Genomic DNA, 23,171 nt, shown 5'->3' on the forward strand with positions numbered 1-23,171 from the left:
ATATAGCCTTTCTGTGTATTGTTTCCATCATATTTTTATAAGCATGTTAAGGCAAAATAAAGACTATGATCATTTCACACTGCTTTTTGGGCAAAGGGACTCTAAAGCAGTGGACCAAAAATTAAAATAGAAAATGCAAAACATAACATGAAATCATAAAAAGTAAACTCCAGGAAAATTTGTCAGCACCAGCCACAAGTAAATACCTAAATCTTGAAGAGAGAAATGCACAGACAGGGGGTTAGAATAAGAACACATAGAAGGCTAATGTAGGGGGATGGTCTTCAGCATTCATATGAATGAACTGAGTGAGGAGGCTAAAGTGGTCTACACAGGAAAGGAATGACAAAGCTAAAGGAACTAGTTACCCTTTAAAAATGGTTTTGTGTCCTTATACTTATAAACCTAAATTTAACTTGGGGGGAAATCTTCCAGTCAGTCAGTAGACCTGCAAAAGGGCAGCAAAACAGTTGCATACATCTTTTCCTGATCCTGCACCATCCTGCTCCAGCCTGCTGAATGTTATATTAACCTCTGAGGCATCAGAGAATTGCCTTGCAACAATTATTTGTGCAGATGTTTTTCCTGCTGCTGTTGATTTTCTCAAATATGCTGCTTTAGCATTTTTTGTAATGATGATATTTCTGTGTGACTGCAACGAGGATTGTCTTCTGTGCCCCCACACCTCCTCTGTCATGTAGTGGTAAAATTGTTATCTGAGTCTCTCAAAGGCAATAGGAGGAGCTGCAGAGACAATATGTGACAGTACAAGAAACATAAACACTACTAAAAGCTATATATTCAAAGCACAAAACCTTTTACTTCTTTATCCACTATAGATAAGTGGAGAGAAAATATTGGGATCTATTAATTACACATTTGTTGGTTTTCTTCTTTTACCACTGTCACAATGTGTACATTAGAAATATTAAGAGCAGGAAGAAAGCCAGCTATTGTGTACTGGAAGTAGCAGAAAGGCTGTCTACGCCTATTACGCTAGAGATATTGTACAAGAACAGCTCATCCTTATGTAAAGATTAGCGAAAAGATTCTGCTAAGGTCATTGAGACCTTGGGTTATCTGTTTAAGTACCTGTTGCATAAGTTAAAGCTTCTCATAGGCAGCTTTAATTTGCACACCTGATCCTTAAAAATGTTCTGTTTGTGATCACGAGCCAGCCGCATCAAAGAGCTAGGGTCACAAGAGATTAACTGTTTCGTCTCTTGGGTTCAGCCCACGTGGGATTTGTGTAATCATCTTTTGCACTCTTGCCATGCAAAGAGAAATAGCTCAGTCAACAAAAATAAACAGAAAACTACTTTAGCTAGTCAATTCCCCCATTTTTCCCACAGGAGAGAAATGGATATTGTCCATGTAAGAGCATTAAGAGTCTAGTTTTATTATTATATAATATTTATAAATTGCTCTTCAAAATTAATTTTCAAAGTGGTCTACAATAAAATGCATAAAGAACAATAAACAATAAAACCAACAGAATATGCAAAAATAAAATTTAAAACAATAAGCAATAGTTTATTAAATGATGGCCTCAAAGTCTAGATGAAATATGTTAAATATTTGTCACTTGCAGAGAACCAGCAAAAATGGTTAATTGTTTAGTGTGCTGTTATTACAATTTTACTGCCATGGACGGTAAATTGGGAGCAGGAGGCTTCTGGGAGTTTCTGCTCATGTTTCAAAATAACCTGTCCAACTTCAGGTCCTTTGTACTTAGACTTGTAGGAAGGGGAACCATTTTCTGATCAGGCAGCAAAATATCTGGGGCAAAAGGCAATAATTAACATAATAAGTGCCATACAACCTAAACTAAATAAATGACATACAACCTAAAGATAACAATACAAGATTGTTATAAGGATAACAAAGTAGCTGTTAACTTAGCAGACATTCTAGAAATAAAGAATAAATACATTAATAGGAATCATCTAACATTCAAGGCAAAAAAACCCAAAACAAAACAGAAGCACAATTGACATCTACCATTTCTTTTAAAAGGGGCCTCCACTAGTGAAACTGTAGAGTGTGTTGCAAGAGCAGACTCATTGGTGGGAAGTAGAATAATACCTACCTGTCAAGCAATATTTTAATTCACTTACCTACCACAAACATTCTGCATCTGCTGGAATGTGAAAATGATGGGTAGTGGTTAGAGTTATCTGTTCACAACTGTTGTACACTTACTTTAAAGTACTGTCTTTAACAAGCATCCCACAAATCATGTTAGGCCTGAGGAGTATCTATGATACAATCTCATTTTCACTAAACAAAACCTGCAGCCATTATTTCCCCCGCATATTTTTTTGCTGCTACTTGTGTGACATATTTGCTTTGGTTTTAAACAAGATCACTAGAACCCAGAAACAACTTGCCTGTCAGTTTGACTAAACAGCATGGTCCCAAGCATTCAGAACTGCCCACTACTTCTGACATCTTATTTTTATCAATTTTATATTTTAAACATAATATACATGTATATCTTACATAAATATAAATATTTTATTATATTACATTATAATTTTGTAGTATTATATAAAATATAATTGATATTTTAGAGATTTTATAGTATAGATCGTGCCTCAATTTGTAAGTTTGATGGAATTAGAGTAGGGAGAAACGTAGTCAAATGTGGATTCATCTAAGGAGCTAGCTTATGAAGTAGTTATTGGCAAGTTATTCTCTCTAAATTAACACAGAGCATTATTGTGAAGAACTGCATAGTACAGGCACATGTGCACCATTCTGAAGATTTAGTTTTAGAGGAAGTGCAAATGCGAGAATTATGCTTGGTTAGATATCTGTCCGCTGCTGGACAGGAGAATTGCATACTGAATGGGATATGGCTTATCAGACTACTGATATGTTAGAGGTCTTAATGTTACTTTGAAAAAATGAACTAGGTACTTTTTAAAATTACTATGATCCTCTGTATTGTTACTGTAGGACAGAAAGGTAAGGTAATGAGCAATTTATTACAAACAAGTTACTGTTGCCATGTATGGGAGTCACTGCGGAAAGACTACAGACACCAGATTTGGAAGAATAAAGGCCACAACTTTATTAAACAACAATAACAATACTGTAGGGTTGGCTCCAGTGCATGAAGTCTGGATCTGTCATCCATCAATCCTTGATTGATCACTGAAACCCATTTACTTGGTCACAGCCAAGCTTCGAGATGACAAGGGGCCACCGGTTGACAACACCTGTTGCCCTGTGCTAACCGATTATTTCATGTGCACATCTCTGCTTCTTGTCATTGGGGGATGCTGAATCGATTTAGCCCCTGCAATGATGACACCGCTGGAATCTCAGCACCCCTATGTCCCCGTTGGACTCCCAATCCAGGGCTACACAGCTCTGGAAATCACGCCCAACCCAAAGACAAACCACTTTTATTTTATTGGGAATAGGATTTCCGGAAATAAAATAAACTGTGCAGAAGTATGCATCCATTTTGGAAGCAAACTCACCCTTCTCAGCTTCCAGTAGCATGATTTTCCACTAAAACATGAGAGTTGTTTACCTTTGTTTTAGAGAGGAAATGTAAGATTTTTTTCACCATCCTGTTGTTGACATTTAGCAGCAGGGGCTCCAGTGACTGCTAAAATGTCAGCAGGGTGTATGTGGTCCACGAACCATGAATTACCCACTTTGCAGTCTGAAACAGTCATGACATTAATGGACTAAAGTGTGGCTAAACTTCCATTTAATTTAACCTAGTATTTTAAAAAGGATTACCATTTTAAACACAGTTGTAGTAGCAGGAGTGGTGAATGCATGGCTCTTCAGATAGAGTTCAACTATACCTCCATCACCCCTGACTATGTTTTGTGGAACTGATGGAGTTCAACAACATCTGGAGAGCCACAGGTTCTCCACCCCTGGAGTAGATGATATTCCTAGAGCCTCATTATCATGGGAAAAAAGTAATAAAATAAAACTTTTTGTCGTGAGCATTTAAAAAACAACAACTCCAGAGACACAGAAATTTATTGGAATTCCTTTTAAACATGTGTCCGTATACTAAAGGGAGATATTGTTACTGTTGCTAATCTGCGCAATTGTAAGATCTAAGTACAGTTGCCACTCTTTATTCACTGATTTTTTTTATCCATGGGTTCAAGCATCCACAGATTGAAAATATTCCAAAAAATTATAAATTCCAACTAGCAAACCTTGATTTTCCATTTTATATAAGGGATACCATTTTGCTGTTTAATGGGACTTGAGCATCCATGGATTCTGTTATCCACGACGGGTCCTGGAACCAAACTTTGGTGGGTAACAAGGACCCACTGTAACATGACTGCCATTTTGCCTAAATAGTAGCAGTGATGTTTTTGGTACAATAACAAAACAAATACTGGGCTGGTACTTGTGAAAGATTAGATATAATCCAGTTTGTGAGTTTGGTCCCTATTTCTGTAAATGTGTCTATCAATTGTCAAGTATTCTTACTCCATACTAAGTAGACTTCTGTCCATGATCCTACATAGAGCATTGCACAATGCAAATGGGGTATTAAACTAAGGCTAAACTCTTATTGTTTGGAACAGTTTCTCCCCATAGAGATTTCCAATGTGGAGTTGAAGGCTTTCATAGATGGCATCCATAGTTTTTTGTGGGGTTTTCAAGCTATGTGGCCAACCTCTTCTAAAACATGGCCACATAGCCCCAAAACCCCACAAAAAACTCTTATTGTTTGCTACCCAAAAAAGGAGGGGCTCAAAGGCCTATGGTGACAATTGTACAGGCATAAAAGGGCCTGGAGGTGGTGCTAAAATGTTACTTAATAGGGTGTAGGTGATGGCTATGCAATTTATTTAAAATGTTCTTCCCTTCCACAACCTGCTGGCACTGAACTCAGGGCGAAGACACAACTCCATGTCTAAAACAAAAGGGTTTGTGAGGACTATATTGTGCAAATAATTAATGATGTCAAGATTTCATAACCCTGCACTTTCATCTTATCTCATTTGGATAGTAGTCACCAGCCTTTGATAGAAATGTGCAAACGTTTTAACTTTACTATTACAGAATTGCATGCTTTTGATGTGTATAGTGTATATAATACTTATTCTCTCTGTAAATAATACTGGACTTTGGGGGCAGATGAACAAAAAACTTAGTGAAGTAAAGGATAACATTTTATTAAGAACTTCTTGTTCACATGGGAACAGAGCATCCCCAAAAGTAATAAAATAGGATTGTGGTTTTCCACATTTTTACTGATGAATTTACTGTGAGTCTTTCCTGTAAATCCAGCCCCCTAATCGTGAAAAACTTGATTGGTTTTATATGGTATAATGCTCTTTGACATTAGCTAAGTTAATTCTGATGCACAGGGAATGTTCAAAGTGTCTCATAAATCTATTATTGCTGGAGTGCTTTACTGCCTTTTTATGTTAAATATATTTCTATGCAGTTTAGAAGTAACTAGATACAAATAAGCTTGCACATTTCTAATTAAAATCCAATAATGATGGTATAGTTACATTGCAGTTGTAATTCATTCAATCTTTGGTAACATTTTAGTTATTTTTACGGTTATGGGAATATAGTCTTACTATAACAGTGGAGAACATCCCATTGTTCAAACACACCTGGTTCTCGTGTTGCTTCGTCTTCTATTTGTGGGTACTGAAGCAAGGATGAGGTAAATGGAAGGATGGTCTGCTTTGTACCACAGGTCACCTTTGTAGTATTCCAGGCTCTTTCCTTTAAAAGTTACTGGTTTTGATAGGTTTTTTAAATGGAGTTTCTTTAAAAGTTTTAAGTATAATGGTAACTAACTAAAAGGGAAGGCAGAATTGGAACTCAAAGAGGAACTAGTTGGTTTATAAAAGAAAGCTGCGAAGCTTTGTTTTCCTTGTATTCTGACTTGATTCACTGGGAATTACAATAATAGTTAAATTTTCATTTTGAGTTTGGGTACCAGAATTTTGGTTAACCTCCCAGAATTTAAACTTTAGATTTAAATTTTGTGGCATATCTGAAATTTGATTATTATGACAGTTGACACTAACATTTCCAGAATATGACTGAATGAAACCAATGGGAGTTAACTTTCAAATAAATATGCTTCAGATGGGGTTGTTTAGTCTGGGGTGAACAAATCTTGCCAAGAAAAACCGCATGATAGGTTTGCGTTAGGGTCACTATAAGTAGGAAACAACTTGAAGGCACACAGCAACAACAACAAACTTTTATACATGAAGTAGAAAATCATTTGATCATTAATGTTGCTCATACTTAAGAAAAGCAAAATACAAATAAAATGTGTTTGATCACTTCTCTCTGATCCCACAGTTAAATTTATCTAAAATCGTTCCATCTCTGAGCTTAAATTTGTAATTCAAAACTTGCATTCTCTTGTTTGACCATCTCTTCCCTTATTTCAGGAGCAATGATGATGATCCCAGGAAACATTCTTTCTTCAAGACAATAAACTTCCACAGGCTGGAGGCAGGCCTTATAGATCCTCCCTTTGTGCCCGATCCATCCGTTGTCTATGCCAAAGATGTTGCAGACATTGCCGACTTCTCTGAAGTACGAGGAATTGAATTTGATGACAAAGACAAGCAGTTCTTCAAGAAGTTTGCCACAGGTGCTATTCCGATACCTTGGCAGGAAGAAGTGATTGAAACAGGATTGTTTGATGACCTCAATGATCCCAACAGAGTAGTTGCAGTTGAGAGCAAATCTGGAGTTTGTTTGTTGTTATAAATATTACTTGTTCAGGAACATAAAAGGTGGGAATGCACTACTCAAACTTCCATGATTTCCAAGGCTCACAGATGTGTTAGAAAATCCATAAAGGCAAGCTGAATAAACTGTTCTCTCCTGTCTTGGTATTTCTCAGGAAACTATGCAATGAAGAATCAGAATTTGTTGAAGGCAGCAAGAAGATTTAACAGCCCATGGTGGTTTATGGCTAAAATATGAGGGGATGTGGGAAATCAGCCATTTTGATATGATATGTCCTTGGTCTTGTCACTGCTTTGTGCGAGTTGTATAGTAACAAATCCAATTTCCTTGTAAAAAGGACTCACCTGTGGGGAAAAAGTTACACAACCTATATTAATTTTATTTAGGAAAACTCAGAATATTTATACAGTATAAGCTTATCTCTGTTAATTATGCTATTCTACATGTTAAACAAAAACATAAATGTCACAAGATTTTTTTGCTACCAATTTCCATTTCCTATCAGATTTCCTGATAGTGTCTTTTCAATTTGATGAAAGCTGTAGTTTAAATTAAACTACAAATGCATCATTCCAGTTTGTAACTGATCTTTCGGAGAAATAATGCAAATGCAATAGGAATACAACCTGTTAACCATTTTTACAAGTGCTTTGAATGTTGAAAAATAATGTACATATACATGCATGGTTTAAATGTGTACTTCTACTGGTTCTTGTACAAAGTTTTGTTCATGTCTCACTTTGAGATTTTTTTTTAAATTCTAAAATTAGTTTGCTTAATCTAACAAACATGTGATAGGAATGGAGAGATACTGAGTACATCTAAATGATAAAAAACTAACATTATTGAAAAGCAAATGTTTGAAGTTTTGTTTCTAGTTCAAGTCTTTGGAGGTCATTTATACAAGGAATAGTTTGTTCAGTCCTCACTAACTTCTCGGAACTTGTGTTCTGAAGCCCTACAGAGCTGGATATACTTAAAAGCCAGATATATTTGAACACACAGGGAGGCTTTTGTCTGGAAAAAATGCTAGATCACCACACCTTTTTTGATATGACATTAAAAATGCAAACATATGCTAAGTATTGACCAGTATGTTTAAAGATCTGAAAGACCTTATATAATAGCTATTTTATTTTATTTTTTGTAATGTATTAATAAATGTTTATTCAATACAAGAACCTCTTCTGAGGTAAAATAAAATAATAACAAAATACAGTTTACAGTCTTGAACCACAGTTGCTCCAAGCATCTGTGTGGCTACCATTTAACAATGTGGTTCTGATTCAGGTCACATCCTGAATTCCATGCACTGAAATTATCAAATTAATTGCAGATACATAACATAGAGTTTAAGTTCAAATATTTAGATAAGTTACCAATTTAAGAATTAACTCCTTTTAACTCATTAACTTCATTGCTGTTCAAATTTATGTATTTATTTATTTTGAAATGTCTACATCTTGTTTTTAATTCTTCACAGGAAACCCCTGTTTCCGATGGAGTGAATAGAAAGGAAATCGACAAAAGCCTAACCAAAAAAAGGGAAAGATTTTTCCTTTCTGTATATTCATTAAGCTGAAATGAAATACATCAAAAATGTTAGCCCAGAATGATTGCAAACAAGTTCCCCTAAGTGTGACTGTTAGAATTACAAGGATTACAATTACATGGGTATGATTCAGGCCTATGTTAAAACCACAAGAAACCTGCTTATTAAGATAGGACAAGACTTACTGTACTATGCCAAATTCTATGTTTTACCTAGTATACTGGCAAGATGTTCTTTAGTATGCTGGCAAACTGTATCTAGGATAATCTTAAATTTATCTCAGAACCAAGTACTATATTACATTTTTTCTTCAGGCTTCCACACAAATGGCCCCTGCATATCTTTGCAGTACATATAATAGACAGACAAGAAAGACTTTATTCCAGATTAAAGGTAGCCAGCATCTTGTGGAACAGGAATGGGAGTAGAAAGAGGACAGACAAAAAGAGGTGGGGTCAAGGGGGACACTCAGTACCTCCTGTCTCCCAAGTTTCCAAAAGGTTTGGAGAGGCCATTGAGAGAAGGGGACCATGGAAGTAATTCAGAAAGAACTGGATCTTGCTGGTTCACACAACTCAAGGTATTAATGCACTGCTGAAAACAAGAAATCATAAGATTTATAGAACTGTTCTTTCCACAGGCCATCTAATCCCACCTCCTGTTGAAGAAGCAATAAGTCCACAGCTAAACATACCTGAGACATGGCCATACAATCTCTATTTGCAAACCATTGTTGTGGACTCCACCATTAATGCAGGGCAATATATATATATATATATATATATATATATATATATCAAAGACAGTAACAATATAACACCAATTAAAAAGGAAATAAAAAGGTATGCCATGGTCCAAAACACACTGCAGAGATAATCCAGTTTGAGACCACTTTAATTGCCTTGGCTCAGTGCCAGGGAGTCCAGGAAATTGTAGCTTATTGTGGCACCAGAGCTCTCTGACAGAGAAGGCTAAATGTCTCACAAAACTACAGTTCCCAGTTCCCTAGCATTGAGCCAGGGCAGTTAAAAGTGGTCTCAAACTGGATTATTTCTGCAGAGTGTTTTGGACCTAAGGCCCCATTCTCACTGGCACTTTTGTGCTGGAGGGAACTGGGAAGCTTTGATTTCCGTCTCCCTGGATCCCTCTGGAGGCAAGTGCTGACTACCAATCAGGGTACAGTGGGCCCTTGCCTTACGCGGGGGATCCGTTCTTGACCACCACCACCCCCCGTGTAAGGCGAATTCCGCCTATGCTGCGGGAGCCACGCGCCCCATTCATTTGAATGGGATGTGCCACCCCTTGCACCCCGCGCACTCCCTGTGGCTTGAGCATGTACACTCAAGTCCACGTAAAGCGTGCCTGCGTATAACACAGGTGCACTGTATTTTAACCCTGAACGCCCTCTTGGAGAAATCGGGTTTAAAATGAAGGTGCCTGGCTGTCAATCAAATTTAGTTCTGCGACCATCATAGGTGATGTTTCCAGCACTCATTGGCCCATCGGAAGTGTGCTTCCGCCCTCCTTTTTTTTAAAGAACCAGGCGCCAGTATAGTATGCGCATATTTTGTCAAATTTAAAAACCTCCTGTGTGTGTGTGTTGTGGGTATTAGGGTCAGTGCAGGTTATGATCTTCCCTTGACCCCGTTTTCAACCCCCAAATGCAAGCTAATGCCATCTCTGCATCCTGTATCCTCCCTCCTTGCCACCCCAGAATGCCTCATACACATGTAATAATAATAATAATAATAATAATAATAATAATAATAATAATAAATTCCTCACCTCGGGATGCCAGAAAAGGATGCGATGCCATGCATTCTTTGCTTTCTCTAGGCTACCCCTGAATTCCTTAGAGAGAGTAGCAAAGCATTCTGTGTATCAATTTGCCAATTTGCCAAATTGGAAAGAGAAACGTTGTAACATTTGCATTGTAGCATTCTTTCGCAAAGGAAAAAAGCAGTGCTCTTTGCAGCATTTCCCCTTTGCTGGAAGTGAGGAAATGAAAGGGAAAGTGAACAAGCAGCTAGCCACATTCTATCTAATATATATCTACCTGAAGCAAAAACCATGCGCATAGACTGCCCAAAATATTTTTTTTTAAAAAGGGAAAGCTCCCTGGTGTAAGAGGGAGGCTTGCTATGTCCCTCTGACCTGCCCTGAATTGACCCTTCCTCCTGCCGCTTCCTTCGCTGCCTCCTGCTCCCTCCATGGCCCCCTTCTTCCCCCCGGCTCCTTCATCCTCCTCCTCCTCCTCCTCCTCCTCCATCACTTTCTCCAGTTCCCCCCTCTGCCCTCCCTCTGACTGCCCTCTGCAGCCCCCAGTCAGTCACCCCGATTCGCCCTTTTTGCCTCCTGTCACCCTTTGCCTCCTGTCACCCATTCCCCTTTTTGCATCCTTCCTCCTCCTCCTCCTCCTTCACCCTGATGAGGAGAGAGAATGCCCTGCCCACTGCCCTCTCTCTGACCTAAATCCCTCCCCTGAACTGGCCCCAATCATGATTGGGGGCAAGTTCATATTCGCGGAACCCGTTTTTTTCAAAAGAAATTACTTTTGCCCCGATTGCAAATAACCCGCGCTAAGGGGCATTTGCCATGTAATGCTTGTGCATGCCTCACAATGGATTGTAAGAGATTCGAGGCCAATATGAACTTCATGTGCAAGAATCGATACCTGGTCCGGGTTAAAATGTAGTCTGAATGGCCCCTAAGTCTTATTGTGTGTTGCTTGCCTTCAAGTCCTTTTAAAGCAATCCCAAGGCAAACCTATCACAGGGTTTTCTTGGCAAGTTTCTTCGGAAGGGATTTGCATTGCCATCCTCAGGCTGAGAGACGTTGGCTTGCCCAAAGTCATCCAGTGGGTTTTCATATGAAGTAAAATGTGAAGAATTATTTTTAAAAATGGAATAAAAGTATTTTCCAACTCTGTTTTAAAAAGCTTTGATTATACCTTCCCTGTATTCACTTGTAACTAGCAGTTACACTTCTATGCATGTTTCCCTCTAACATAAAACAAAAAATCACAGATCTGTATACTTGGAAATGTTTCCAAGGGCTCTCCAGTCCAAAACCTTGGTGTAGATGCAGGTAATATACTGGATGATAGGTAGATAGATGTTCAACCTTTGTTTTTTTTTTAAAAAATACAAAGGACTGAAGGCCTAAATACGGTACCCTAAAGGCACCAGATCCTGTCTGAACTTGCAAAATAAGCAGGATAACCAAGCTCTAGTTAGAACTTGGATAAAAGACTGCCAACAAATACCAGGTGCTGTAGGCTATATTTCAGAGGAAGTAACTGCCAAAAGCACCTCTGAGTATTCCTTGCCTAAGAAAATCATATGAAATCCATGGGGTCACCATAAGCTGACAGGCAACTTGAAGGTTCATTCACACACACACACACACACACACACACACGAGAATCCACCAGCAATGCAATGAAACACAGACTAACATTTTGAAAAATATATAGATATTTTTATAATAATAAAAGAAAAACATAGGGTAGGATTGCTAAATTTCATTGCAGAAGTTCTGCTTCCTTTCCTATCAACAGTGAGGAGGAAGGGTCTCTGTAGCTTAGAAGACCAAGCACAGACTACAGTGAATCAGAGGATAAATTCAATAGCAAAACCAAATAACTCAACTATGTACAACTAAGCCTATATGCCCATGCAAGCACCATCAATCAGAAGTATATTTCCACATGATAATTCATCCCCACAGACCAATCTTTTGGATCTGGTCTCATTAGTAAACTGCCCAGAATCCCAGTTTTGGGGGAAAGGTAAGGATATAAACTGTGGCTAGCATTCACTGTTTCAGTTATGATTGTGTAAGTCTAGGGTGCACACCGGAACTGCAACGGTAAATGCTAGTCACAGTTTATATCCTACCTGCTCCATATTCATGATCTCTACACATTCATGATCATGCCACTATTGGCATGATTGTAACTGCCTTCCCAAACCTCCTTTACCAGGTAGCAGCTGCTTCAAGAGCAGGAAGCCTGTTCTCCTGGCAATTGCGGCTTGGACGAATGATGCTTCCATCTCCTCCCATCAACAAGCAAGGTTGTGACAACTAGAAGCAGGCTCTCTGCGGCAAGTCCTTGTCATAGACTTACTTACTGGTAGGAGGGGATAGAAACACAAACCACATGTGCCCTAATTGCCAGCAGAATGGACTTCCTTCTGTTGGAGCAACTGTTGCCTAGTAAAGTAGGATGGCTGGACTGGGCCAGAAGACACTACAGTGGACCCTTGTTATACGCTGGGGTTTGGTTCCAAGATCCCCCGTGTATAACAAAATCCGTGTATGCTCAAGTCCCAATAGATATAATGACATAACAAAATGGTGTCCCTTATAAAAAATGGAAAATCAAGGTTTGATATTTGAAATTTATACTTTTTTGAACATTTTCAAACCGTATATGCTTGAATCCGTGTATAAGAAATCCGTGTATAAGAAGGGCCGACTGTACTTAGCCAAAGTAGGATAGCAACCAAAATTAATTACCTATTACAACATACCCTCAAATATGTGATATTTGTATTCTGAAAGAATCTGATATATCCTTTGGGAGGATAAAGATAATATTGACTTTTAGTCATGAAGGCTATGGCTTACCTCTAGTATCTCTTACTACTTACTGGGGAACATGAGTGGGAGGGTGCGGTTGTGCTCATGGCCTGCTAGTGGGTTTTCCATAGCCATTTGGTTGGCCACTGTATTAATCCGTGCTGGACTAGATAGGGCACTGCTTATGTTCATCATTAATGCAGACAGTCACCAACCACTAGTGTTTTCCTTGCATTTTTAAGTCAGGTAACTCCATCCTTTTTTATTTGCTCCCACCAAAAGCTTCCCATTGTACTCAGTGCTGTCATACAACATTGCTCTCGGATGCTGTAAAAAAAATGGAGGGCCACCTGGAAGTGAATATGTATAACCATCATTAGCAGGAGCAGCGAGCCATTATGGGCTAAGAATAAACATTTTGTTATATAAATCAATCATAATGTCCATAATGGATTGATTATGCCCTATATCCTGTTCTTAATCCTAACTAGAGTAGACCCATTCTATCAGTGGGATTACCTGTATGTTGATCATTCAACAATTACTCTAGTTTTCAGCAACCAACAGGATGCCAGCCATTCAGTGTTTCTGTTTATTTGCCCATTGTGTTATCACAACCAAGTTAAAATAAAATAAAATGACTCTTCATTATTGTATAAAAAATAGGAGAAATAATTCTAGTAATGTTTAAAAGTAACTTAAAATTAATGACATATTTCTAAAAACTGTAAACTTGATTTCCCTCACCTTCTTTGATAAAGATTGATCTTGATTTCAGCACACTTCATTTTGTAGGAGTGATATATTTCAGTGCTTAAGACTGCACTGTGTAGTTTTAATCACAAACACTACTCTGAGTATTCCTTGCCTAAAAAAACCCTACGAAATTCATGGGGTCACCATATGTCAAAAGGCAACTTGAAGGCATACACATACACATTCACTAGGGTTTTTGTTGATGTTGGTTTTCCTGTTTTATTGCAACATGTCATTGGGGAAAAACAGAAACATCAAACACTGAAAGAGATGTTTGCTTCCGATGACAACTAGCTGTTAAGATAATTCTCTGTAAACACCATTTTCTCCTAACCACCTGTTTCTTCAGAATCTCATTCACATGCTTTCCTGAATTTGTCATGGTCAAATAATAAAGTAGTGCAGTAGTATTTATGTTATTAAAAAAATCAAACTGCCTTTGGGCAATTATCTCCACTCAAGCATTTCACTGATCATTTCCCCTTTTCGTTCTTTATACTGTGTTGCTGGGGGAGGGGATAACCTTTTAAAAAGCAAAGTCATATTAGGACAAAACCGTGCCATGGATGAAGCTGTGTAAACTTTCCACACAGGCTCTACAGGGCTGGACCAAGCCATTTTGCTCCTTAAGAGAGACAGTCCCCTGCACACAGCAATATATTCCATGCATAGTGAGCCAGATAAGTCACTGATTCTTATTCATACATTGGTTTTAGAAGGAAAAGCTCCACAGCACCTAAGGGAAGTAGGATAGCTGACACAGGTTGGAAGACTAGGTAACTACAGCTCTGTCCTTCAGCTTCTTGCCAATGACTTCAGCATTTGCTATGCAAAGCAGCTGGCTTACTTTTCCTAATATTAGGGCTGGCCCTGGTGTGTGTACATATGTACCTTCAAGCCATCTGTCAACTTATGGCAACTCCATGAATTTCATAGGATTTTCTTAGGCAAAAAACAGAAGTGGTTTGTTGTTGCAGTCCTCTGAAATAAGGCCTACAGCATCCGGTATTTCCTGGCAGTCTACCATCCAGGTGTTAATCTGGGCTGATCCTATTTAGCTTCCAAGATCAAATGGGACCTGGTGCCTTCAGTGTGGCAATCTGTAACATAATAAGCATACTTGCCTTATAAAGTGGAATATTCATGTGTTGAATCAGTATGTCAGCAATGCACTGACCAGGCTATCGGTTGCTACTAAGCTGAGGCTACACATTAATAGGTATATGCAGAATGTGTCTGTGTCAAGAGCTTGATTAGTTATGCTTGTGTTGGCCCTTGGCTGCAATCCTATGCACACATACCATAGAAAAACACTTCTGAACACCAGTGGGATTTATGTATAGGATTGTTTTGTGGGTCCCTTTCTCTGACATATTTCTCCTATTATATACCTAAATGCACATGGGTGGTTTTGCTTGTCTTGCTGAACCACATGTGAGTCACGCTGCTCATGCTTACATGGAGCATTTTTTAAAATATTCCTTTCCCCAGATGTTTCTTAACTGTTATCAGTATACTGATACTATTTCAGAAATGGAGCTCTCAGCAGAACTTTAAGCATGCATCTGCCCCAATTAGGGTTGCCATAATTCTCTACTATAAACCGGGACAAAATGTAGGACAAAATTTAGCCCAAAATATAGGATAATTGTAGGATAAAATGTAGCCCAAAATATAGGACATTTAAGGTCCTCCATTTTTCTTAAATGTCCTACATTTTGGGCTAAATTTTATCCTACAGTTGTCCTATATTTTGGTCTAAATTTTGTCCTACATTTTGTCCCAGTTTATAGTAGAGAATTATGGCAACCGTTTGAAAGAGGCAGAAGTGCAAACATGTGAAGCAATTCCTGAATTTTCCCCACCTACCCTGCTCTGTTAGGTATCTATATTAGACTCAAATGTGACTAGAAAAAGAATCTCGCAGAGGTATGTGCTACCCATGTTAACACTTCCAACTCATGCCTCTCTGCTGTATTTTAAATTGTATTTCAGGCCTGGTTTTAGACACATTTAGACAGGACAGGCAGACATGAAAAACACAGATCTGCCTCCCATCTCATGAAATGTGTGCCTTATTCTTCATTGTCAGTGTCTTGATAGTATTCCATTTCTTTGTCTGTTCTGTTTATTATGAGCTTCCATTTCTCACCACTCAGATTCTCCTCTCTCATTATTACTTGGTGATTCCATAAGGGCAGAACAGTTATGATCAGCTGCATGATGAGGCGAAAATTCAAAGCAAAAAGCTTTAGTGGTTTCTAAGAGAAATAAAAACTTACCAGAACAACTTAGTGCCATTTAGCTGAGCACTAAGCAACAAAACCAAAAATGAAAATATAGAATTAAAAGTAACAGTGTTGTTTGAAACAAAAAAATTCCTATGTTGCTTAACATTATTGCTTAAGTTGGTTTAACTAGGCTTCCCACACACATGGTACAAGAGTTGGCAAGCAGAAACAGAAACTCTGCAGTTGATTTCTCTCATCATAGGGAATCAGAGACACATCTAGCATATCCATCCAGCATGTTTGTACAGAGCCCTACAGAGAAAACACAATAGAACCATCCATTTCAGTCACAGCTGTTTTAAACAGCTAGCCTACTATTGTTAACTGGGTTACAAGTTATGACAAGTGTCCAGAGTCACCCCTCTGGTATTCCTTGCAAAAACATTAATCCATTCCAATACCTTTAATCCAACCTTCAGGGTGTGAACAAAATATAAGTACATCATGAACTTTTTGATTTGGTTTAGTAGCATTAAGAAATCAAGTCACGTAGGTTCTGATACAATTTTGATGAGAACTGGATGTCATACAACTTCCACCATTCCTGAATCACACTGTTTCCCAGGTCTTATTAGTAACACCAGTGTGGGATAGACTGCCCAAAAAGGGCAGCCTGCTGGTGGCCTATTTCCCTCAGGAGGGACACCGCAGCCACCAAACTGTAAGGAGTCCATCTGGAGTAAAAAGAACCAAGGAAAATGGGTTCGTTTTGTGCCGTGAGGCGGACATCATGTGTGCACCAATGGCGCACTCCTGATGTAAGCAATGTGCGGTGACATGCAGATGCTGTGCGTTGCTTACGTAAGGATGGCAACCCCTGTGTGGACAGGAGGCCGCCATCAGGTTGCCGCCTGCACGTACTAGGATTAGTGACTGTGCGGTTGTGCGCGGTCCCTAATCCTAGTATCACCAATGACATGCCTCATTTGGACCATCTGTTTCGGCCCACCATGCCATACCACAAGGTTTCCAAAATGGCAGCCCCATTGGAACCTCTGGAAAGGAGAACTGGAATGACAGGTAAGTTTTCAAATTGCAGATGAAATATTTAAAGGGGAAACAAACTGTACAGAGGTAGTGTGAAGGCAGGAGAAAGGTATAAGAACTAGGCAGGGGACAAAACAGCACTCCTCACAGTACATGCCCACATGTAAATAGTACTATCTCCTTAAAAGTACATTACAGCCTCTAGCATCCATATTTAATTGTGTATTCCTTTTTCTTTTCTAGGAGGACTCGAGAAAAGAAGTTTTCATTACAGGGAGCTGCTGATAGCTTTGTTAATAACCTGTTTAAATATAAGATGCTGGAAAGTTCAAGAGTTAATATTGTGTGTGTATATAGAAGCTGTATGAATGGGGAACAGTGTAGAAGTTGAGTAGGTATATAGCCAATGAAGCCTATAGATTGGGAATTTTAGAAGGTTTGGGATGTCACTTCAAAAACTAATCTTAAGTACCAGCCCAAAACATTATGCTGCTGGAGTAAAAATCAAAGAGCACCCACTTCCCAAGGCCAGAGTGCATAGAACCATAGAGTTCTGGCATCTAAGGAAGACAATCATGCAAATCCCCCCCCCGCCCCCGACTGTAAAAATACAGTCATAACAAAATACATAACAATTTGATACTCTTTCATTTGCTGCCTGAGGTTAGCCTTACCAGACTTGCCCCTTCACATCATGTTGTTGTTGATGTTGTTGTGTGCCTTCAAGTTACCTCTGACTTATGGCAACACTATCATTGGGTTTTCTTGGTGAGTTTTATTCAAGAGAGGATTACCATTGCTTTCCTCTCAGACTGAAAAAGTATGGTTTGTCTGAGATCATCCGGTGGGTTTCTATGGCTGAGCTAGATTCAAACCCTGCTTTCCAACACTCAAACCACTCACTGTACAAGGAAATCAGTTGGACAAGAGTCTGCCTCACTTACGTTTTCCTGTTTCCTGTTTCCTTTCTCAAGCTGCTCTTCCTGATTCCTGTCCACACAAGTCAATGAAGTGATAAATTAACTAGCAGCAACTAGCAATTTTACTCCCAAGGGAAATAATCAAAATGACTTCAAAGCATAGCCGTGTTAGTCTGGAAAATCAATATGCAAAGCACCTTTGAAACTAAATGAAAGATAGAAATTGGTAGCATTAGCTTTCATAGGAGATGGGAGAAAATCAGATGGGAAAAAATCAGGGAAGAAAAAGGCATACTCCTGGAAAAGTTGTGCAATCACACTGAAGATTTTCCGGTGACGTTGCACTTATTCAGGACTTAACCCATGAAGATCCAGGAATACTCCAGCAGCAAACCATTCCCAGGACTTCCCTGTGAATGGTTTGTAGCTGGAGCATTCCTGGATCTTCATGGGTTAAGCCCTGGATAAACACAGTATGTTTGAAAATCTTCAGCACAATTTCATGACTTTGCCAGGAGTATACATACCTTTTACTCCCGGCTCTCCCCGCCCCTCAGGGACGTAGCCGGGGGGGGGGGTCCGTGGGATCCGGAACCCCTCCCTTTAGTTAGATACAATGAAAGGTGCATGCCACTGCACCACCATACCCAAGCCCCTTTATAATGGTGGCACGTAGTCTGGACCCCCCTTCCCAAAATCCTAGCTACGTCCCTGCGACCTCTCTGATAATCTCCTTAGACTTGAGCCTCATTCCTCAGATGCATTTGGTGGAGACATCTATCCTTCTGATAGAAAGCTCATGCTACCAACTTCTAGTCTCAAAGATGTTGCAAGATCCCTTTGCAATCAAAATGGGGTTTCCCAAGACAAAAAATCAATTTTAAAATAAAACATTGTTTAGGTGATATTTTAAAAAATTGTTTTTGCCTAGAATTTTTTTTTTAAATACACAAATAGTCATGCATATACGTGTGTGTGTATGTGTATGTGTATTTCACTCTGTTAAAACAAATCAAAACAAACTGCTCTGGATATGAAGAAAGCAAGTCACCAGTTTGGCACATGCATACCATATGCCAATGATTGGATGAAGGCATCCTTTTCAATACTAGACTGTCAACTGTCTGATTCACGAAACTCATCAGAGTACAGTATTTCCTTGGAACTTATTGGTCTGTTTCCACCCCACAAAACTCTTATAGACTTTTTGACACCAACAACAAAAGAAATTGAGCAAATGTCAAAAAAGTTCTGATTTTTTTACACGACTTCTGGCTCACTGTAACTAAACGTAACTCTGCTGGAACATTGAAGTTACAGATTTTTAAACTAACCCCTGCTGTGTTGCCTGCTATTCTTAACTATCTATTGTTACCTCTGGTGTAAACATGTGGCACTAATTTAAAACTGTTCCAGGGAATAATGTCCATTTTCTTAGGTCTTTGATTTCCAATTTAAAGCTGTTTTTTGTTAATTGGTTTTTTGTGGAGGGGAGGAATTACACAATCCACTTTCATTTCATGACAAGGATAATGATGAGCGAATGTGAATTAATTATGTTTCATAATGAACCACAGCATCACTATGGATCTGTTAATCCCTTCTGTTTTGTTGCTCAGCAAACTAGAAGCTGAAATGCTTTGACCATATTAAAGAGAATATTGTTCCACTACATTTCCTCCTTTTCAAATAGCATTCAGATGAGAGAAAGAGTAGTTTAAATACAGAGAATCCAGATGAATTTAATTAATGTCTAATTTAATTTAGCCAGAATCTGCTACAATGAAGGTCACATTACAAGAAAGTAATGTAGTTTCCTTCTAACTCAGATTTTTTTTTCCTTCTGCCTTCTCTTGCGGAAATTGACTTATTCTAGAAAGAAAACTTGATTTACTAGAGACCTGCTGGGTAGGCATAAACAAGCTGATGTCCCAGCACAAATATCAAACTGTTAGCCAGTAATAAAATGTTGTGGCTCACAGAAGCTGATTGCTCTAAAGACACAAGACTATTGGCTAGTTTATCTTTTCTTTTGTAAAATGTGAATACTCATAAACATGGTCAGCTGGGATTTCATCATCACAAATAATCCCAGTGAAGAGTGATTTCATTTACTCATTACAGTTGATGCAGTGTGAGAGACACACTTCCTTCTCTATATTTCTGTATGTTAATAATTCTGGGACTTAGATTTTCTCTTTGCAAAAAAAAAAAAAAAATCTTTACTTCTTTTTGACCCAAATGTGTCTGCAACCTGATCAAAATATTGCTTTCCTGTAAGAAAACTAAAAGTTAAATGCTCTGGTATCTCCAGTTAAAAAGAAAATCAGGAAGGAGGTGCTGGGAAAGGGCCCTTGTCGGTCACAGCACACAGTAGATAAATGCAAACTGTTCTTAAAATTAATGCTAAAATCCTTTTCTAGTCCAATTTTTAAATATTAAAGAAATACCATTTCACTGAGAGTGTTATAAATAAAAGAAGAAAAAGTCACGTTTCTAGTTAATTTGTATTACTGATGTACTTCCCCCCCCAAGCTAAGCAATTCTAAAATATATTAGATAAAATGAAATAATATTATAGTTCTATAGTATTAACATTAAATTTGCCACTCCAGTCTTCACTCCTCCTTCAGAGTACTTCTGTGGGTTTGCAAAAATAAGGATTCCTAGCAAAATTAAAAGAAAAAGAGCTACTTGAGATTATGATTTTTCATAACAAATGCTAGAGTAGTTTCAGCTTCTAGTCTAGTTCACTTCTTAGCCTGGTGTGTGTGGTTGAACCATCTTGTCCTTCATCTCAGACAGCAATAATATTTTGGTCCAGCCCTACAGATCTTCTGTAGAATGCATACATAGCTAACTACTTACCCCCATTTGCTGCTCTCATGTGCCTTCAAGACATTTCTGATTTATGGTGACCCTAAGCCAAAACCTATAATGAGGTTTCCTTGGCAAGATTTGTTCAGAGGGGGTTTGCCCTTACTTTCTCCTGAGGCTGAGAGATTACGACTTGCCCAAGGTGACCCACTGAATTCCCGTGGTAAAGCAGGGATTTGAACCCTGGTTCCAGAGTCATAGTCTAATGCTCAAGCCCCCACACCATAACCAGTGTCTTACTGTTTTGTTGTGGTTTGCCTGTAAACAAAAGGTTATCTGACCACCAACACCCACCCACACACACAACATATAAAGAACAAAAAGCTTTATCTGCTTTTTCCTTTTCTCTCTCCCTTTTGCCATTAAGTAAGAGGCTGTGCAGACCACCCCTAAGGGGCAGCCTCCAGCCACCTCCAGCTGCACCGGATCATGGCTGTGGCAACCATATGGTGCAGGCCCAATCTGGCCTTTCCAGAGCTGCTGTACTACTGCTTTACGGTGCTTCTTTGGCACTGCATTGTGTGGATGCAGTGGCAGAGGAGGGTCATGATGCCATGCACGGTGTGGAGCATCACGCAGCATCACGCCACCCTGGGGGCAGAGTTGGGGTGTGTGTCATGTAGACGCCATGCCCAAACTCCACCCCCTAGCCAGCCTTTATGGCCAGTGTGCACAGCTCCTTAATGACTCCATCCTTTCTGCCTTCCCACTTAATCAAGAAGTGCAGTCTGCAAACATCAATAGTAGAGCACATGTTTTGCATGCTGGAATCAGAGATTCCAAAAGTATTCTGTGGCAGCTTCATTTTTAAATTAACAGGTTTCTAACAAGCCCACTCTTCTCTGTACAGGAAGTTCTTGCTTATCTGATGGGTTAGGGACTTCAGGATTTCAGAGGGGGCGTTCCCACTTGGCAGATAAAACGGATTATATTGGCGCGATTCTGATTCGGATTATGTTCCAGGAATAATTCGAATTTTTTCCATCGTTTCCATTACCAAAAGGGGCAAATTACCTCGATTCATTTAGACCCTGTTTTCATTCCCCTTTATTTTAAATCGCTTTATTTTAAAGCGGATTAACTTGCTCCTTGTTCCCATTTGTGTCCACAAGCTATCAATCAAGAGCCTAGGCTTCAGACGTCACAAGTCTAGGGTTTTTTAATTTTTAGGGCAGCCAATGAAAATTGACTGCATCCAAGGCTCTTCTGCTGTGTCTCCCCAGACTAGAAGGAGGCTTGGCAAATCGGATCAAGGAGGAGAAGGCAGCGGGCTTCATTATTGGGGAGAGAATCTTTGGGGAAGAGAGAAGATAAGGCTCGATCCTCCCCCCTCAGATCCCTGGGCGTCCAGGCTCTCCATTCCCCAAAATCGCTTTGCCTCCCCCATTGCTGTCTGGGGGGGCGATCAAGCAGGGATGTCCTGCAAAGCTCATCCCATAGTTCCTCTGGAAGGAGCCTCCTTTCCCCAAAATCCCTTTGCCTCCCCAATTGCTCCTTGGGCTGTCTGGGGGCCGATCAAGCAGGGATGTCCTGCAAAGCTCATCTGCTGCTCAGGCGCTCAGGCAGAGGCGAAAAAAGAAAAAATAATAGTTAAAATTTGTGTTCAATGGCTCTCCTTACACATCGGTCTATGCGAATGGAAGAAAGAAAATGGCGCTGGTGATGCAGAAAGAGAACAAAGAGGGTGACACCCCCAGGCCAGCCCCTTGAGCGCTGCTCCTCCCATCTCCAGGTTCCCGCATCAGACACCCTTTTGTTCCCATTAGGATACCGAGAATCGTACCCCGCTTTCAAAAATAACCCGCGTTATAACCTACTATTTTTTTAAACCGGTTTATAGCTGTCTAATTCGAATTGTACGATATAATTCGATTTTGAATCGAATTGCAGTGGAAACTATTCCGGGGCATTGAGGAACTAATTCGGGCATCAGTGGGAATGACACCTCTTAATTCGCTTCATGATCCGCTTTATAGGCAAGTGGGAAAGCCCCCAGAGTCTTTTCCTACAGAAGTGGAGAAATGAGAGAAGCCCTGCTCTTGCTACGGGATAAACAGAGCTCACCTCTTCCCCATGTGGCTCATAGGGCCTACATAAAGACCCTTGCAGGAGGCCAGTGGAAGTGGGAGGCAGAGGCAACATTTGGGGGTGAGCAGTAGCAAGGGAAATATTTCAAACAAGAAACTGTCACTGTCACTGATCCAGATCAGCGCACATTTATATGATGGAACTACTGCAGTTTCTTCTTCAAAAAAGGGTGATCAGATTCAGCATTTAAATAAATAAATAAATTGGAATTACCTAATACACAGATTATCCCTTGGCTTGTTTCTAGACTAATTGCTGTTTGTGCTAGACAGGTGCAAGTATATGCCTAACAGATTTACAGACAGACTAGAAAAGAAATTAATGGTCAACCTGGCTCTTTGGTACATACAGTATAGCCCGAAAAACCCACAAAAAACTATAGTATAT

At 39.4% G+C, this 23,171-nt stretch overlaps 1 protein-coding gene and 2 long non-coding RNA genes across 3 annotated transcripts in view; 1 reads left to right on the top strand and 2 right to left on the bottom strand.

Annotated features, from left to right (window-relative positions):
- Window positions 1-6,747, top strand: part of GRK7 (G protein-coupled receptor kinase 7) — a 50,532-nt gene extending 43,785 nt beyond the window's left edge. Inside the window, exon 4 of the mRNA XM_042460335.1 lies at window positions 6,423-6,747. Within this exon, the coding sequence (XP_042316269.1) occupies window positions 6,423-6,747 (325 nt within the window). The remainder of the gene's footprint in view (window positions 1-6,422) is intronic.
- Window positions 6,748-6,937: 190 nt separating this feature from the next.
- On the bottom strand, window positions 6,938-10,125 carry LOC121926934. Its single transcript, XR_006103107.1, has 3 exons — window positions 10,067-10,125; window positions 8,757-8,875; window positions 6,938-7,073 (listed from the first exon to the last, which is right to left on the bottom strand). It is a non-coding gene; the product is annotated as an uncharacterized LOC121926934 (long non-coding RNA).
- A 999-nt stretch (window positions 10,126-11,124) lies between these two features.
- LOC121926935 lies at window positions 11,125-17,823 on the bottom strand. The gene is made up of 3 exons (XR_006103108.1): window positions 17,574-17,823; window positions 15,904-16,164; window positions 11,125-13,215 (listed from the first exon to the last, which is right to left on the bottom strand). It is a non-coding gene; the product is annotated as an uncharacterized LOC121926935 (long non-coding RNA).
- Between the last annotated feature and the right edge of the window lie 5,348 nt (window positions 17,824-23,171).

The sequence above is a fragment of the Sceloporus undulatus genome, chromosome 3 (assembly GCF_019175285.1).
Source record: "Sceloporus undulatus isolate JIND9_A2432 ecotype Alabama chromosome 3, SceUnd_v1.1, whole genome shotgun sequence".
NCBI lineage: Eukaryota > Metazoa > Chordata > Lepidosauria > Squamata > Phrynosomatidae > Sceloporus > Sceloporus undulatus.